The sequence below is a fragment of the Corvus moneduloides genome, chromosome 7 (genome assembly GCF_009650955.1).
Source record: "Corvus moneduloides isolate bCorMon1 chromosome 7, bCorMon1.pri, whole genome shotgun sequence".
Lineage (NCBI taxonomy): Eukaryota > Metazoa > Chordata > Aves > Passeriformes > Corvidae > Corvus > Corvus moneduloides.
Window position 1 is genome coordinate 14,368,019 of NC_045482.1, and position 17,913 is coordinate 14,385,931.

Here is a 17,913-nt window from a genome sequence, read left to right on the forward strand (position 1 = left end):
AATTTTCCTTTTCTATGAGCTCAGAACCCACACTGTGTTTTCAGGGCATCAGTGGTTCCCCTGTGTAGGGGTCAGGTAGCTGATGGCCTACAGCTTACCATTTCTGTGCTCACTGCCAATAAAACTTTTATTCCTTTGCACAGTTCTTTCCAGTGGGTCAGAGGTGGCTGTACCAGCCACGTGGTGCACACCAGTTACAGGGCTAAAGAGGACCCCGTGTGAAGGCTCACCTTTTCCATGTGCACCTTCCTCAGGCTTGCAGAGTCCTGTCTAGCTCTGCTCATACAGAACAGCTGCTGGCTGGTAAGTGCTGCTGTGGCCCCTCTCTGGGGTCCGTAGGGAATGCAGCTCTGTTCCCCTGCCCTGGGAAGTGCTCTCAGCCTTGCCCTGCAGCCCTCAGCAGCAGAGAGTTGAGAACTACATTAGCAGCTGCAGGAAAGGGGAAGTCCCACAGAGGTCGGAGCTGGTGAAGGCAGCAGGCTGGATGCCAAGGTTTGTACCTTTGCTGTGGGAAATGCTGTGCTCAGAGATCCTTAGGGCCAGGACTCCTGCACGCACAAGCCACAGTCCCTGGCCCTAGTGCGCTGAAAAGTCTGTAGCCAAAGACAAGGAATGTGACACGGCTGTGGCACGCTCACAGAACATACGGGGTGTGCTTCGTTCTTTTTATTTAGGGCTCATAACAAGAGGGTTTAGTACACAGCAACAGTTAATTCCAAGTACAATTAAAAAAAATTTAAAAATTGGCTTTTGCACTCACTGGAAGGTGGTTCAAATGGCACACACACTAAAATATTACTGGCGGCATACAGCTCCCCAGAGTCCTGTGGGCTTGGTCATTTTCAGTGGGCTCTGCATCCATCCACTGCATCAGCAGTGCCAAAAGCAAAAGCACAGTGTGCTGCTCCAACTGCAAACCAAAAGGGGGTATCTGCTTTCAGAAAAAGTGCATGGACAAAATCCATGTTAGACACTGACATCTCCAGAGAATTCATAGAAACTACTAGTCCATGCAAGTTGCAAAAGACACTTTTTCAAATGTGAAAAGAAGCACTTGTTCTTTACAAAAAAATCTTGGGACATGTCAGCACTTACCGAGGCGCTGTAATGGAAATAAATTTGTACATAGCTCTTGCTATTAGTCAGTAGTGGTAGAATTCTTCAGAGGTGTGAAGAGAAACTGGAACAAACGTCCTGCACTCATTTCAGCAGGGTCCCCCCCCATGTCAGTGTTTAGCAGGGTCCTGGGTGTAGGCTTACCTCTGGACAGCAGGCCACTGCTGCCATCAGTGTCTTGTAATAGGTCTTGTAATAAGCACGGGTGCTAATAAAATTAGTATATTTAGAGTACCAAAAAAACCCCTGGAGATTGCACAAAACACATGGGTGGGGTTTTTTTTCAAATGAAAGCAGCAGAACACCATGATCTGTGAATAATTCTTTCTACCAGCAGTTGTCAAACCTTGGCTGCATCAAGCTGAAGGTGGAGGTCCCACTATGCTTGAAGTTTTAACATCAGAAGTAGGTAATAGGACCATTACTACGCATTGACTTCAGCTACTGTGGGGGAAAAACCCCAAAACAAACCACACATTGTTCCCTTCTAGTACTGTTCTGACTTTTGTGTAATAACCATTTTATCCACAAAATGCAGCAGTGCCAAATAGTGGGAGATGCCAGAAGCTGGGGAAGGTGACTATACTTGTAAGCATAGTAAATTCTTGTAACTGGCACCCCAGACGCTGTAGCCCATCATCCTGCTGGTGCCTAGTTTCCACCACCACCTTCGCTAGAGGTTAGTGTTGTAAATACTTGCCTTAGTGAATTCAACACTGCTGTACGTTTTCCACTGCCACGGTTGCCAACATACGTACTGAAGTCTCTGCATGGGGTTTGTAATGCCTGAAATGCTGCAGTGCTTAATCAGAGACTCTCTATACTCTGAATGCAGCTACTGCTCCTAGTAAAGCCACAGCACCATGGTTCAACAGCATCCTCTAGGCAACTTCCAAAAAGGGCCTGCAGAGAATACAGACATCACCTGTTTTACAAAAGGTCCTGTTGCACCTCTCAGAGAAGAAGCTCTGTAAAATGCTCCCAGTTTACTAAACCACATAAAGTTCCATTCTTTCCAGAAAGGAAAACATGGAACTTTTGCTTTATGCCTGGAGCCCACAGACATAACTAATAAAAAAGCAAGCAAGCTCATTTCTAGCAGAGAGGCGCATCCACAGCATTTGCCAGGAAATGGTGGAAGCTGCTAGGAAGAGCACAGCATTAAGTCACCATCAAGCACGGGTGGGAGACAACACAGAAGTACAACAGTATCAGTGCAGTCCTCTTCCACCTCTAGTCAAGAACGCACACATCCGCAGCAGGCAGGCAGCCCACACACCCTCTGCTGGAAAAGGCTCCTCCGTCCTGCTGCTGCCTTGCTTTCTTTTCATGATCAACTGAAATACCCCAGATAAAAAGTGTCACTTTTCAGAAGCTGCATTACTGCCACTGTCAACTTTGGCTGTCACCAAGAATCCTCAGCAGCAAGAAAAGAAAATGCCCAGCAGCTGTGAAAGGAGAACAAACTGCTCTAGCAAGAACTAGCTGGGTCTAAGCCTTTCTGGCACCCACAGGTAAGCCACCCAGCCACACGCCACAGGACCTGTGGTTCACACCAGCAGCCATCTCCAGACACTTTCATGACATCCAACTCAACTATGTGCAAGGACAAGCTGAATTCCAGGAACATGGTCAGCCTCCTGGTAACACACACCAAGCTCTGTCATCTCCCTCAGGGCCATGCCACACCTCTTGTCCTGCAGTGAGAGCAATGGCTCTTCAGTGGTTTAGTGTCTGCCTGTATCTCACCAGTCAGACCAGGAAGTGTTCCAGCATTGCTTCAGCTCTCTGGTGCCTACTCCAGCCACCACATGTGGACACACCCGCGGGACACTCAGGCATAGAATTTGCTGGTCGCTTCTCCTGCCCCTCAGCCCACTGCTCAAACAGCTTGGGGGGAAGGGGAAGAGAAGAGAGGAAAGAACGGGTGAGACACATGCAGCCTCAGCCATCTCTCTTCAGCTGGAATGAAGGCACCAAAATTAACCTGCTTCAGCACTGGATGTGACAGACTCAGTCAGACCTCCTCTCATGCAGGCACATGATGGAGAGGCAGCTGTAGTTAATAGCTTTGTCCCTGGTGCCAAGAGGGAGGAAGAAACCTTTGATACACAGCAAACCAAGGCAAAATACACCGCTAGAGGATGCTGAACAATTTCTGTGCACAAATAAAACAGCTGGCTGGGCTAAGGCAGTTCTCACAAAGGGAGAAACATACACATTTTGGCCATTCAGCACTCTTTGGGCTATGCTGGGGTGTCTCCTTCCCCCACCTCTCATGCATACACACTCCCGCTTCAACAGCCTGTGATGCAGAACACCATGAGCTGTGGCAGCAAAACTCAGCAGTGACGAGATGATGTGCACCTTATTTAAAATACTGAGGTGTTTCTCCCCCACCCCCCATTTTCCACCCCCTTTTAAAGTAAACCTGTAAATTAAAAAGGGGTGGGGAAGAGAAGGTTTTGGACAAGTAGAAGTACAAGGGACAAAACTGGAAACACAACCCTCACTGACTTTACTAGCATGCAATCTATGTAACATTAATATACAAAGCCTGTTTACCTTGGCCTGGTCTATGACCATTACATCACATCATCCCCAAACAAGCAACAGAATTAAAATCTGTACAAAATAAAAATATGCCTAAAACTCAACCAATTTCTTTACATTAGTACTGCATAATAAAGCGTAAAACCAGCAGGAGATGACCCAGAAATTCCATCCACAGCAGTTCTTGCAGGATAAACAATTCCATGTGCTATTAGCACGGACCAGACTAACCCCTGGCCCATCAGACTAAAGCCAGTTCTTCAAGGAGCTGTCACACATTCCACTTTCAAGGTTTTTCAGCCTCATCTTCTGTGCTGGGCTCTGGCAAGTTTCATCTCACACTGCTCTGCTCTCACAACACAGAAAACTTGCAAGACGAAAAACCAGCTGATTGTATCACATACAGTGGGAGTACACACTACCCCACCCACCTGCCAGAAGTGTTCAAGCACAAGCTCTTGCACAGAGTGGGTTAAGACACGTTTCACTGAAGTCTGACCTGCCAGCTGCAGCTTGGGTGCACAGGCAGAGGTTCAGCTCTCACTTAGGAACTCATTAAGCTGCCCTAATGATGCATTTGAGCACTGTGGGCTCAGTTTTTGCCGTAAACATATCAAAGGTAAGAGAAGCCAGGAAAGCTCTGATATTCCTGGAAAACACAGCTGCCCTGTAAGCACCAAAGGCTTGTGAATGCTGCTGTTCAAGCACCTTGGCTACAAGCACCACCTCCCTGTGCCAAAAGCTTAGACCTGCCCAATGACACTAGAAACAGTCATTCCAGTGACTGCACAACCAGTGGTTCTGGACTTGCTCCCACAGAAATGATGGGCTGAGGGAACTGAGCATGGCTGCTTCTCTTAGCCTTGCTGCAAGAAAACTTTCAGAGAGTAAAAGGTTTAAAGGGTATCTTTTCTGGCAAACACTCATCCCAAACAATAGTTCTGTCAGCTTCCAGAAAGAAGACAACAGTGCCTTGACTATGTGTGAATTAGCAAGGGAGAAAGCCACTTCTATCTGCACACCAGTTTCTTCGAAGTTGTCCTTCCTGCAACTTTAACCAAACCAGTTTCTTGAGTGCTGTCACAGGAGTTCCACAAGCTCACAGCAGGTGATCACATTCCTCCATGGCCTACAAATACACCTCACCTATTTGTTTCTTTCTTCTTCCCCTCTAAGCAGCTATGTCACCTCCCTGCCCAGGATGGCACCAAACCTGGACCTCCATGCTGGTATTGCACTAATTACCAAGCAAGGGGCTGGGTCAATTACCTGTACTGGTGCCAATGCCATCACACCGCCAGCCCCACTCTTCCGTGCACTGCTCTGTTTTACACACCGGCCTCTCCGGCTGCAGCGCTGTCTCACCTTGGACAAGCTACTCTTGGTACCAGCTAGAACTTGGCCAGGTGACAGTCTGAAGTTGCCCAGGAAGATGCCCTTGCCCAGGAGGCTCTCACAATACAGGATCCGCTCAATTTGCAGGCTAAGACTTAAAAGGAAACGTAATTCGTTAATGCACGGGGTATTTACCCAAAGGTAACATTTAGATGTTCCTAAGGGCAGACTAGTACAACCATCACTTACAGTGATCTGTGTATAATCACTGAGCAGAATTTTTAACTGAGACTAGATTACAAAGCCAAGTATCATCACAAGGGGCTACAGAGCCTCCACTTGGTATTACTCCACCCCAAGCCACCAGTACAGCTGAAAATATCTATTATAATAAACAATGGAGAGGGCATGGGGAAGAGCTAGGACTACTACTAGTTACTGCTTGGATTTCCATGGGAAACCAGTACACACAACAGCCCTTTTTGCTTCCACTGAAGAGATTTTGGCAGCAGACATGAAGACGACAATTGCCGTTTGTCCTGCCTCTGCACAGGGCTCTCACAGTACATATGCAAATCTAGTCATCAAGTACAAAATAGCCAATTTACAATACCTGATTGGATTTTTAAGATTATATTGTGCATAAAACTAAAGTTGGGGGCAAGTTTCTCTAGTGCAAGCAGGCATGAGTAGATTTGAACCTTAGATCACACCCCCTAGAGTTAATCCTCTGACCCAGGAGGATCTGTTAACTTTGTTTTGCCGTCACCATCAATGGCATCTCTGAGTTCTGTCTGAACCGGCAGCAGCCGTGGCAAGGAGCTCGCTGTGGAGAGGAGCACAGTTACATCAGTGCAGAACACAAAACAAATATGTGGCATTCAGAAGATGAGAAATGGGGAGGGGGGTCCTCTGGGCTGCAGCCATCTGAATTGTCTAAACTGAAAGGTGAGTGAATGAAAGCCGGCTCTGTGTGCCCTGTGTCAGCCTATGTGTGCAGAGCAGCTGCAGAAGTGTTTCTGCTAAAGATGTATCCAGCTATCTGGAAGTCAGTTACAGGAACGTCTCTGTGTAGAAATTCCAGTGTTTGCTAGCACATGACTGTTCTTCCAGCTGCACAGGAGTGTAGTGTAGAAACAGGAGGGATGTCCACTGGCCAGTAACCTTCACCACAAGCATCCAGGACATCCCCAGTGCCAGGCACTGCTTCCAACGGTAGTACCATGAGGGCGCACAGGATTCCTGAGACAGATCCCAAGGCCTGCCAGAAGTCAGAATTTGAGTGAAGTATGAGCTACTCAGCAAGTTTGTTACATCTGAATGGGTCAGCTTAATTCAAAGTCAGATAGCTCAGGATAGCCTCTGCTGCCAGCTGAAGAGCCAGCCATTTGTTCAAACAACTCAAATCACTACTGTCTTATCATGAGGGGAAAAAGAAAAAAAAAAACCAAACCAAACCCGAAAGAGTGGTTGTTACAATTATCCTTCATTCAGTTATACTGGATGGGGCCCCAGAGGCTGGTGGAGATCTGGGAAGCCCTGCCAGCTCCTGGAGCAGGAGATGCAGTGTTCTGTCCTCTGGTCTTCACTCTGAGTAATGCATGATTGACTCCACGTAGTTCCCCGGGAACAGCCCCGTCACTCCATTCATGACCCCCTCATACCAGCCATCATCATTTTTCTTGATGACGTAAATGATGGCACCTTCCTGAAATGAGAGCTCATCTTCCTTGTCCTTGGTGTAGTCATAGATTGCCACCACTAGGAAAGAACAGAACATGACTGTTAGGAGAGGTAGGGGAAGAGGGGGAAAATCCAATCACCCTCCCTCATCCAGGCACTGCCTCACCTGTGTGTGTGCAGAATGACCTGCTGAGAGAAATAGTTTCTTCCACCCCCTTCTGTACAAGCTCATGCTTTGAAGCATGTGAGCCAGGACGCCTTTAACTCTTCTATTCTTACTATTTCCAGACCCACCAGAGGAAGTGTCCAACTGTATGATAAACTTTTGGTGTGGAGTGATACAAGGCAGTGGCTGTGAATCCCCATGGCTATAACCACTCAGAACTATTCCTAGGTACACGTGCTAAACCAGATCTCAGCACAGCTAAGAGCAGAAAACATGAAGCAAGAGCTCTCTTCAGGCCACAGTAAGAATGAGCCAATGCTGATGTCCCAGACTTCCATCCACCTTAGCTACTTCCACATTTAAATTTCTAAAGGCGCATGTGCATCTCAGTATCCAGCAGCCGCTCCCAGAGCACACAGCACCAAGGCGGGTGAATTCCTGTTAGGAGCCACAAAGAAGATAGGTGGAAACAAAATGTGCATATGCTGAATCAGGACATCTTTCTTATAGCTGCAGAGTATGTTACTGATGGCACAAAAGTTGTTAGGAAAGGCAAAGGAATTGGACAAAGCACTTGGAAATAAAAAATAGAGTAGTCCTGAAATGCCAGAAAATAGACATCAAATTAATACATTTTTCCAATCTCAGCACTATCATTGTGTTTTACAGAGAAAGTTAGTTATGCCAGACTCTGAGTACTTTAACAAATAGCATCAATCACTGCTTTGAGCACTTGGCAATGAAACATGCAGTGCTGCCACTAAGGAAAATAAAAGTATGTTGGACAGGGATCCTAAAATCTTGTCCTGGGGATAGATGGAAAGATACTCTAAAGCAAGGATTAAAAATTAACAGCATGTGTTCATAAGCCTGCTGTCCAAGAGTCCTAGTAAACTCATCATTCTCGTCAAAAGAAAAGAGGTCATTTCCTTTTGAGGGAGCAAAGGAATCAACACAAATCAACACTACAGAACCCTGGATCCAGAAAAGATTATAAAATATACAGATCAATCCCAGTGGAAAATCAGAGTATTTACGGAATTTTTTTTTTTATCCTGTGACTAGAGCATATTTAAAAAACACATGTTGTTAGCTCTACAACTGTCCCAGTAGTTGTGAAGTAGCTTATTCTGTACTGTTCTAGACATAATTCTAAGCAAACAAAACACAAATGGAGAAACAAGTACATTTTTAGCTTGAAAAACAAGTGTATGAACATGTGACACATTTATGTCCTTCAAAATTCCTTTCTAAGAGTTTTGAAATTTCTTCCTAGAGTCACTGTGTTATTTTCCTTCAATCTCCTGATGATGATGATGATGATAATAATAATAACCATCATCATTATCATCCAAGGATCATGGTAACTTCCAATTCCTTTCTTTCTCACTTTTGAGGGTACTCTATTCCCTTTGGATACTGAATGGATTCAGTATTTCATGATCACAAGAAGGAAACTCTTCCTTAAGTTTGTGAAGAAAATTTGCTTCTTGTTAAGCCTCATAAAATTTACCTGAAGCCTGGTTTTGTTTTTACATCACCACTGCTTCCTCCAGCATGTTATTTGTGTACTGGCAACACTCCTCTCTCTAAAAGGCTGTTTAATCCTTCTGTCTGTAGTCCCACTAGTTCAAGCTGTGAGCTTGTCACATGCCCCGAGTTATGAGGAGTCCAGGCCAGTATTGCAAGAAAGGCTCCAGATGAGACAGGAAGCAGCAATACTGACTCAGGAGGTGGCATCCTTCCCTGTCAGCCTAAGCCAGGGCCTCTTTTAGTTTCTGTCTGAATATGTTTCAATGCAGTTTTGAAAAACAGAATTACTCATTTAGGTTGATATTCTTCCAATCAGTGATCTTTGGTTCTTCCAACAATTACACAGAGTTTGGCTGAATTCTGTTATATCCAACTGACCACAAATGTAGGCTAGGCTAATTAACCAACTGCAATCTGTGAACACACACTTTCCCTAAGTGGCAGAAGTGTACTTTTTCCTTCTGGATACCCATTTCCATTCATCTGATTTGCAGAGCCAGGTCATTTTCTTATCTTTTCCTGCCACACTTCCAGACAGAGCTCAATGGAAAACTGCAGTGCACATCCCTGGACATTGCAGGTTGGCTGTTGCTATTACAGTCATATGGCAGTGTCCTCAAGTTCAACATCCCCAGTAACTATATCCTACTTAAGAATTTCTCCATCTGTTCAAAATGGATTTGCCATTCACTTCCATCCCCAGCTGTAGGATAGAGAATATCTTAATGTTAAAGGTACCTCCCACACTTCTAGACCCCTCTACAGAACGGGGTCATATTGAATCCCATTCCTATATACAGCAATCCTTGGTATTTGACACCTCTTTGGTGTCTCAGCTTCTATTGCAAAGGTCATCTACCCTAACCCCATTAGAAGTGCTCTCATATGAACTTAAATAGGAGAATGGTCATATCAAAAGTACAAGTACAAATCCTAAGAATTGATACTTTACTTATTGGGGGTAAATGTGTTGGAACAGCTACTTACTTTCATCTGTTTTGTCCACTTTGAATCATGTGGCATGGAATATTATTTACAGGAACTTAAGGAGTTGCCACAGGATAAACTATTTTGCTGAATAAAGCATTATAACTCCCAGCAGTATAAATATATACATTCTTTCAGTATTAAAGTTCTCTTTTAGTGTAAGGCTTCTCATTAACTTTAAAGCTTCAAAGCTTGCTACAGAAAACTCATAGCCAAGCACTCCTCTGCCAACTCCAGCAAAGCAGTAAAATCTCAAGACACAGGCTTGAGACACAGGCTGAGTGGAGCTATTCATGTAACTACAACAGAATCCACACCTATGTCAATATCTCTTTTTTTCCTGGTATCCTAAAACTACTATTTAATAGTTCTTCATACATTGAAAGCACTTCAATCTTCTATTACTTTTAAGAGTGTTTCTAAAAACAGACAAACCTTTTAGATGTTTTGCTCATCTAGTTGTAAAAATACAGATCAAAATTGTGTTTTTCCATGGGTCTCTACATCAACAGAGACAATGTTTGGCTTCCTATACTTTTGTTCTCCACAGGAAACATTTTCTGATTAAAAGCCTGACTTTCTCCAGCTTATCTTTAAAGACTCCCCTTTACAGTTTTGCTATCCCATTTTGCTATCCCATGTGAGATGGAACAGATCTGTACATACATGCACCTAAATAAACTATTTTAGTTCCCAAGCCCAAGAAGTCCCACAGGAAAGCAGAACAGAGCTATCATTCAAATATCATTATTGCCTCAAATAGAAAGTTGTTTTCCCAAGGCACATGCACACACCCTCCCCCGCCCCCCCTTTTGCATTAGCATAAGACACTACAAACACACATCAGGGTCCTCTTCTTTCTCTTTTGCTCCTGACTGAAATGCTGTAATACCAAATACTGGCTATGAAGGAGCCTAGGCAGGCTCCATGTCCAAAAGCAGGATGGCAGGAGCACACACAAAGTTGTTGCAAATAAAACCCTACTGTCTCTTCTAGCTCTAAACCTACCCTTCTCCAAGTATGTCCTCGGTGCCCAAGGAGGGTCCTCCTCAGCATAGGGATCACTGTACTCCACCACAGCTGCTTCCTCCTCCTCATAATCCTCTGGAGGTGGGGGTGGAGGTGGAGACTCATCAAACACTGGCTCGTCCACAGGCGGTGGGGGGGGAGGAGTATCTGAAACTGAAAGTAAATAACAGTACAACCATGAAAACATCTCTATAACCATGGTAGCTGCTTGAAATAATACTGTCTCAGTTAATTGCAGTGGGACCAACAGTTGTAACTTGTGAAAATACACTAGAGACAGGAAAATTCAGAGAAGGAAGGACCAGGTGCCTCCAATAAGATTATTTCTTTTTCCCACCCTTCACAATTTCAGACAAACTTGCAGAGGCAGTAGAAAAGGCAGAATTCTGGCTATATACAGACAAATCTTTCATCAACTCAATCCAAAAGCTACATCCAGTAAAAAACATAGCACAAGGAAGCAGCAAACTTACTGTTTTCTTGAACTCTGGCCACAAATCCCATTAGTGGTAACTGTGGAGTTACCTGTAGGATGGAGGGGGGAGGAGGAGCAAGGGATGCTGCCACAGAAATTAAAAAGAGAGAGGCATCCAGTTAGAAACACAACAAAGCGGCAAACAGGAAAGTAGACATCATCACCACTCAGACAGTACAGCAGGCTGCCAAGAAGATGGGATTAAAAGACTGACATTCAATGAAAAATGGCTCAGATGGTTTAAGCATATTCCTAATCCTTTCTTCAAGGATATTTCTCTATTTTTAAAATTTTAAAATTTCCAACCCAGCTGTTTCATAAAATTAAGAATCCATGCTGAAGTATTTTTCTGATTTGACTATGACATTTCCTTAAGATGAAGTTTCTTACTACAGAATATAGCACTTCATGAACAGACCTAACTGAACACATACATCAAGAGAACTCTCTGCCTGTAATTCTCCCCCTTTCAGATCTAATTGATATTTATAGAAGTGACTAACAGCATCCACGAATCCCTAGTAATGAAAATGGATATAACTTTTTTTTCCAAGATGTAGGCCAAAAAACCCCCACTGAATGAGGCAGCTATTTTAGACAAAACAGAAAAAGATGCCTTTTGAGAACTGTGCAGATCTGAAAGATGCAACACTTCTGATCTTATTGGTAGAACAGAGCTCACTGTGCTGCTGCCAAACCACAGGGCCTATTCCAGATGTGCTGCCTGGTTTCCTCCCCACCTGACTTACTGCACTGAACTCTGAACAGCCCTTTCACCGATACCAGAAGAGCTCTCTTTGTACAATAAGAGCTGCCTTTGTACAATATATGTGAATTCACAGTTAAAGAACATACTTTCAGCTCAGTTGCTGAGCCAGAATTCTGCAATGCAAATGCTGCAACACTGAACTGTGGCTTAAGCCTGAAATGTGAATTTCAGTTATCTAGTTAAAAAATCAGCTAACTAGTTTTATGTGGGTCTAAACCCACATAAATGGGTAATATTCAAACAGTATCACTTTGAATAATGCAGCAATATTCTTTAAGCCAGTTGCAAGATGATTTTTCAGACAGCACACCTCAGTAGAAGCACAAATAATAAATTTCTTGTTAGTATGTGGCATACAGAAAACATTTAATCATGTCCAAAGGGATTAAGGGGGAAAAAAGGTCTATACTTCATGTACCAGTACATTTATTTAGCTACCAGACAGAACTAAATAAATTTCAGACTAATTCCAGAGGTAATAAGAAAACTGGCAGGTATGAGGATTTTTCAGAATTAATTCACATTATCATAGCAAGAGAAAAGAATTCTACAGCATTTACAACTTGTGTCTCAAAATTTCTTCTGTTTGCTTATTCCAATAACAACTATCTTATCTTAAGCGCTTTGAATTTCTTTTGTCACACACATTCACATCCCCTTCAGAACCACACACCATAAATGAAAAGACTAACAGCAACCATCCTTTTTGTTGCAAAAATATCTTGTACATCCATATAAAGTAAGTTTCATTATCTCACAATTTAATTGATATCTCTTGAGAAAAAACTGAAATACATTTCTGATTACAGTTTCTTTGACTTGAATGATGTGACTTCAGAGTATTTATTCCTTCAAGTGTAACCATGAATGCTGTGAAAAGATTTGGTCTTGCATTTTTTCAAAGCAGAAAAAGGGAAATTGAATTTAAAGTCCTACTGAAAAGCAGTAATATTCCATCAATTCAGCATTCTTGTCCCTGCTTTTTCAATTATATATGCTATAAAAGCATATATGGATTCTTAAAATTACATATGCTATGTTTCATTTCAAAATGATTCCTCTATTCAACATCATATGGATTCATATAATTCATACCTATCATATGAGAGTAGCTTCAGTTTCCTTGGTCTCTTCAGTGTACTTTGTTCATGTGTTATATATATTTCTTTGAAAGAAATAACAAGGCTTCCCATGAAGAAAAATAAATCACTCTAGACAAACACACCAAGCAAATACAAAAAAATCCCCTGGTTTAGTTTGGGTTGATGTAGTTTAATCACAATGGTGATGCTAACACTAGCCGACATCATTCCTTGTGTATCTTAACTACCCTCAGTCTGTGCTCCAGCCTGTGCAGGGACTATCACAATATTGTCTCTGTGTGCTGTATAATGACTCCAGTTTTGACCTTTAGGAGCCAATACAATAAGTATTTTATTACTAATTATTTTGTTTATTAAATGCATCAGAACTTTACTGTACCTCTTCTGTCTAAACACCATCTTAAATGTTCTCTCCCATCCTTCTTCCATGCTGACCACAGATAGATTTAATACACAGTTCCTGTAAATTAATTCCGAATTGCTGAAGAGCATCTTCCACTAGGCTGCTTCAGACTGGTTAAGAATTCAGCTGTACAAATGAGGTGGGATGCAACCACCATCTCAATATTTGCCCAGATTCTCCCACAGCGTTTTTAGCCTGTGCTGAGCTCTATACTGCTTAGATACTGATATCCAAAGTTGCAAGGTGAAAACACTTGTTAGGTGGCTTGCTGTCAAGAGTGGATTTGGGACAGACATATGCTGAGATCATTTAGAGTCTGCATTTCTTATAATTTTCTTTTCAGTTCTTAAAAAGGCCTCACCATGTAGAAATTTGTTTTATCCTGAAGTGGCATTTAACAGATCAGGGCAATGCAAGTACCTTTCATCCTCCTATCAATAATGAATTTTGTGAATAAACAAACATGACTATGCCACCATTTTTAAAAAACAGCAAAAGGAAATAGCAGGACTGTGTTACTGCCAAAACAGCGTACAAACAACAAAAGCCATAGCTGGCACCCCCTTCTCCCTCTTGTAAGGTCTCTCTTTCCCCTCTTGTTCGTGTTTCTCCCTCTCTTCGGAATGCTGAGAAAAATTGTGGGCCTCTGTCCTGTCACTACTAAACCTGTGCCTTACAGACACATCAGTGCCTCTATCTTATTCTATTCTTCATCAATTCTGAATGCTTGAGCATCCTCCCCTTTCAAGGTGAACTCCAAAAAAACTGGTTTCATGTAACTGCAAAGCTAATAAATTCTGTATTCTGCTAGGTATATAAAAAAAAGTCTCTTACTATAACTGCTTATTATATTGTCTCAGATATGCCAGTATAAACTGAAGTATTTGTTTGTGATTTACAGTTCAAAATGACTAATCACCATAATCATTATCCTCTTTCTGGGTACACAGACTGAACTGTGGTTATGCAATTTATTTAAAGTCTATTTGAGATCTTCTGTGATTATCTATTAACAACGCAATGGCAGCTTGCAGAGAATTATCCCTTTGCCAAAGCAAAAACGCACAGCAGTCATCAAAAACTCTCTGGATATACTGAAAATCCTCTTTATTGAAAAGGTAATCCTGAAAGGTTTCTTTTGTTGCTATTACCCTTTCCTTCTTGCCTATTCCCTCCTTCAGCCTTCAATATGCACATAATGTGTTCAGAAAATACAACATATTTCAGGCAACTGGGCTACAATTTAGCCCTATAACCTCCTCCACTTCTCTGTCCCCAGCACGACCATGCATTTCCATCTCAAGCTCAGCACACACCTCTCTCTGCAGGGTAGCTCACAAACAGTAACAGCCCAACCTGATCACACCCCTTAAATGCAGACTCCACCACTTGACCTAATTCCAGGTTCAGTGCTCAACTTTAAAAAAACAAACTGAACAAAAAAACCAACCAAAACCAACAACAACAACACCCAAACAAAACAAAACAACAAAAAAAGCCCCAACCAACCAACGCACACAGCACCCTGAAATTCCACCACCACAAAACACCAACATACTCTGGTGGTTGCAAGTCAACATTCAATCTTGCTGGTATTAGAGCATTTCCTGACAGGAAACCTTCAGTGTGTCCCCTGCATCTTTCCGTAGCTTTGTCAAAACAGAAACTCTCCTCTACTCTGGTATTAAACCCTCCTGTCTCATCAGAAGCACAGGAAGGAGCTTAGATAAAAGGTTACTGTGTTATGCTGACACACAGGACACTAACTCCCTGATAAGGTCTTCTCTTGCTTTTTAAAGCAGACCACCCATAAAATATCATTATTTGTGGGCTTAGCAGATGACACAGCTCCCTTGCATCCCAAACACCACTGGTGTCTCCAAGGTGTCTAATGCATATCCCTGTGTAACGGGTACAATTGCTTCAACTGTACATTACCCAGAAGGAAAAAGAACACAAGATAAAGATTCAGTAATGAAGAATCAGTGTTCTGGTGCAAAATCAAATACCCATCCCACACCAAAGCAGTTCCATGACACATGGTGTAGTCAAGGACAAAAGCTTGTCTGATAGGGACTGTGACATCAAAAGTAAATTATTTGGCAACAAAGCCAGTATTTTTTAAGCTGCTTGCCATAATGGAAGCTGAACACTGCTCTGCATTTGCACTGCAGCTGTGGCACAGCTACCAGCAACATACTGGAAATGCAAGATCTGCAATGGAGACAGAAAATAAAATTTCAGAGAGCTGAAGGTCACTGTGTTCACCACCATTGACTTCAATGGAGCAGCCAGACTTTCTTACCTGGGTTCTGGTTGTAGAACGGGCCCCCGTTCATCTGGTTCTGAAGGCTCGTCTGTGATGTGATGGAAGGAGGCCGCCGATAGGGCAAAGAGCCCCCGATGGTTGGCGGTGTGTGCCGAGCTGCAGGCCTGTTCATGCTGTAGAACTGGACTGGGTGACCTAGGGTACAAAGAGAAATGCATTAGCAAAGAGAAGAATGATGCCTGCTTTCTCTCTACCTGCATTCAATTCCAAAGGTTTGGAAACGTTTCTAGATCTTTAAGACAGTCTGCATCCTAGGAAGAGTCAGCCATTTCAGCTGTCACTGTGGCAGGACACTGAATGTCTCAAGAGCAATACAAAACACAACTCTCCCAACTGCCTACACTCAGTACTGCCTACAAAAGCCAGTATGAAAATACCAAGGTGTTTAAGCTACAAATCTCCAAAACGAAAGAGAATAATACCTAGTTATCTATTTTAAATAATGTATTACAATAATTTCTTGTGAATTCAGTTATTTATAAGCCTGCAAAAAACTCCCCAAAACATCACAGTTCTGCAATTAAGGAACATACATGTAAAAAATAACTGTAGGCCATTTCCAGGATTCAAAGCTGTTACTTTCTGTAACTGAAAAACACAGTACTACTTGTCTTAGTGCTACTTAGAAGATATTCAGAGAATCATCTGGGGAGAAGAGAATGTTACAAACTGCTTGAAGGATGGAATAAATGAAGTCAAACTCAAAGACCCTCTTTCAGGGAGCTGTCAATTAAAAAACTCCTTAAAAACTTGCTCTGTATTTTCACTACTTTCTGCATTCAAGACATTGATCATGAATCCCAGCAAGCAATAAATGAAGCAAGGTATCTCCTGTGCTCACATAAAATTCTCTGGATTTTATACTGTATGTAACAGTAAGCTGGATTTATTATTCCCACAGGGGACACACTATTCTGCCTCCACCATTTGTCCTAGAAGCAAATTTGAGAGTTTGCAAGAAAACAAGGGAAGAAGGGATGGTCACTGTGGTTGAGAATAGAGCAACAGAACAAAAGAATGTACAAAGTTTAAAAAACCTGCATTGTTCTTCATTATGTTTTGCTTGCTTTTCACAACTTCATACTAGGTCAATAAATAAAAATACAAGTTGCTTGCTCTATTACTTGCTTGTAAGAGCAAGTGCATGAACTACAGATTCTCATTCCCTCTGCTTTGTACCAACAACGTAGTGTACCATATAAAAAAAACCTACTTCTTACAAATGAGGAACAACTAAGAAAGCATCTGTTCTATAAAGGCTTTTTTCCCATTTTTCCTGACGCGTCTTTCCAATGTCTGTCGCTCTCTCTCTGTAACCTAATGTACTTGCAGAAATTGGTGGTGATTGGAGAGAAGGGAAGAGAGAAGAAACAGGGCTAAGAGGTTTTTAAGGACGAAAAGCTGTGACTTCGGAAGTGGTGATCCATCCAGTCTCTTCAAATACTTTATTTCAGAGAAGCCATACAAGTAACCTCACTAATAAAATAGGGAAACAAAAGATCTTAAAAATAGTAACTAACATGAAATTTCCCTTATGAAATTGTGTGCGAATTCACAGCCATTAAAATACTAATCTTTGCTTGATTTTGACTTGTTAAAAATACAGAAACAACATGGCTTAAGAACTGGGATACTGACAGTGCATCAAAAATGAAAAACTGATTGAGACCCCGTATGCCACAGCTCATCTTCATGAAAGTAGTTTAGACATCAGCATCATCTTCTAAGACCAAAATTCATCACACTTCAGAAAATTCTGGTCACAGTTACGGATTCTAGTGCAAATATCTTCTAATTCTTTATGAGCTACAGCCCCTTAAACTAAATGCAATTTCAAGAATGCTTCTGGAACTTGGTGCAATTCTTATTAAGAGAGGGACACTAATAAACACAAACCAACTCACACCCCTGTGAGCAGCCTCCATTGTAATGTAAAGTAGCAAAGCATGCAGGTAGCTACATGTGAATTTGGCTGTCTGAAGGAGATCTTTACAATGCAATCTCCTCATCAAAAGGTGATACAGGACAGCATTATGGTTGGTAAGTGCTACACTCTGCAACTTCAGCTCATGAGAAAAACCAAAAGTGTAGCACTAAAAGAAGGAAGTTTGCAATATACACCCTAAGTACCACATATTAAAACAAAATGCTTTAATACTAGTCTGCATAATAAAAACTCGTATTTTACCTAATACTGGACAAAAAAACTCTGCCCTTTTCATCAGTTCATTAAAGGGAGACTCGTCATTTGACAGCATTGAAGAAACCAGTCATATAAATTATACTTTGCTAGATGCACTTTTTTAAAATTGCATTTATTAAGTAAGTAATAGAGAGAGTAAAGTAAGTAAGTAATAGAAAGAGTAAAAAGACCCAGAACTATCAGTGCTGGTTCCCTCCAAATACAATTATTTTATGAGGTTCTCAGTATC

The 17,913-nt window shown here is 42.1% G+C and overlaps 1 protein-coding gene across 25 annotated transcripts in view; it reads right to left on the bottom strand.

Annotated features, from left to right (window-relative positions):
- Window positions 1-644: 644 nt before the first annotated feature.
- The window catches only part of ABI2 (abl interactor 2), a 66,834-nt gene continuing 49,565 nt past the window's right edge, over window positions 645-17,913 (bottom strand). For 7 of the 25 annotated variants that reach the window (XM_032114361.1, XM_032114364.1, XM_032114363.1 and 4 more), the window contains 4 exons: window positions 15,458-15,616; window positions 10,876-10,962; window positions 10,382-10,555; window positions 6,590-6,765 (listed from right to left, as the gene is read on the bottom strand). In XM_032114361.1, coding sequence (XP_031970252.1) covers window positions 6,590-6,765; window positions 10,382-10,555; window positions 10,876-10,962; window positions 15,458-15,616 — 596 coding nt within the window. Of the gene's footprint in view, window positions 6,766-10,381; window positions 10,556-10,875; window positions 10,963-15,457; window positions 15,617-17,913 lie in introns of all 25 variants that reach the window. The other 18 variants (XM_032114376.1, XM_032114375.1, XM_032114371.1 and 15 more) reach the window with 3 other exon arrangements.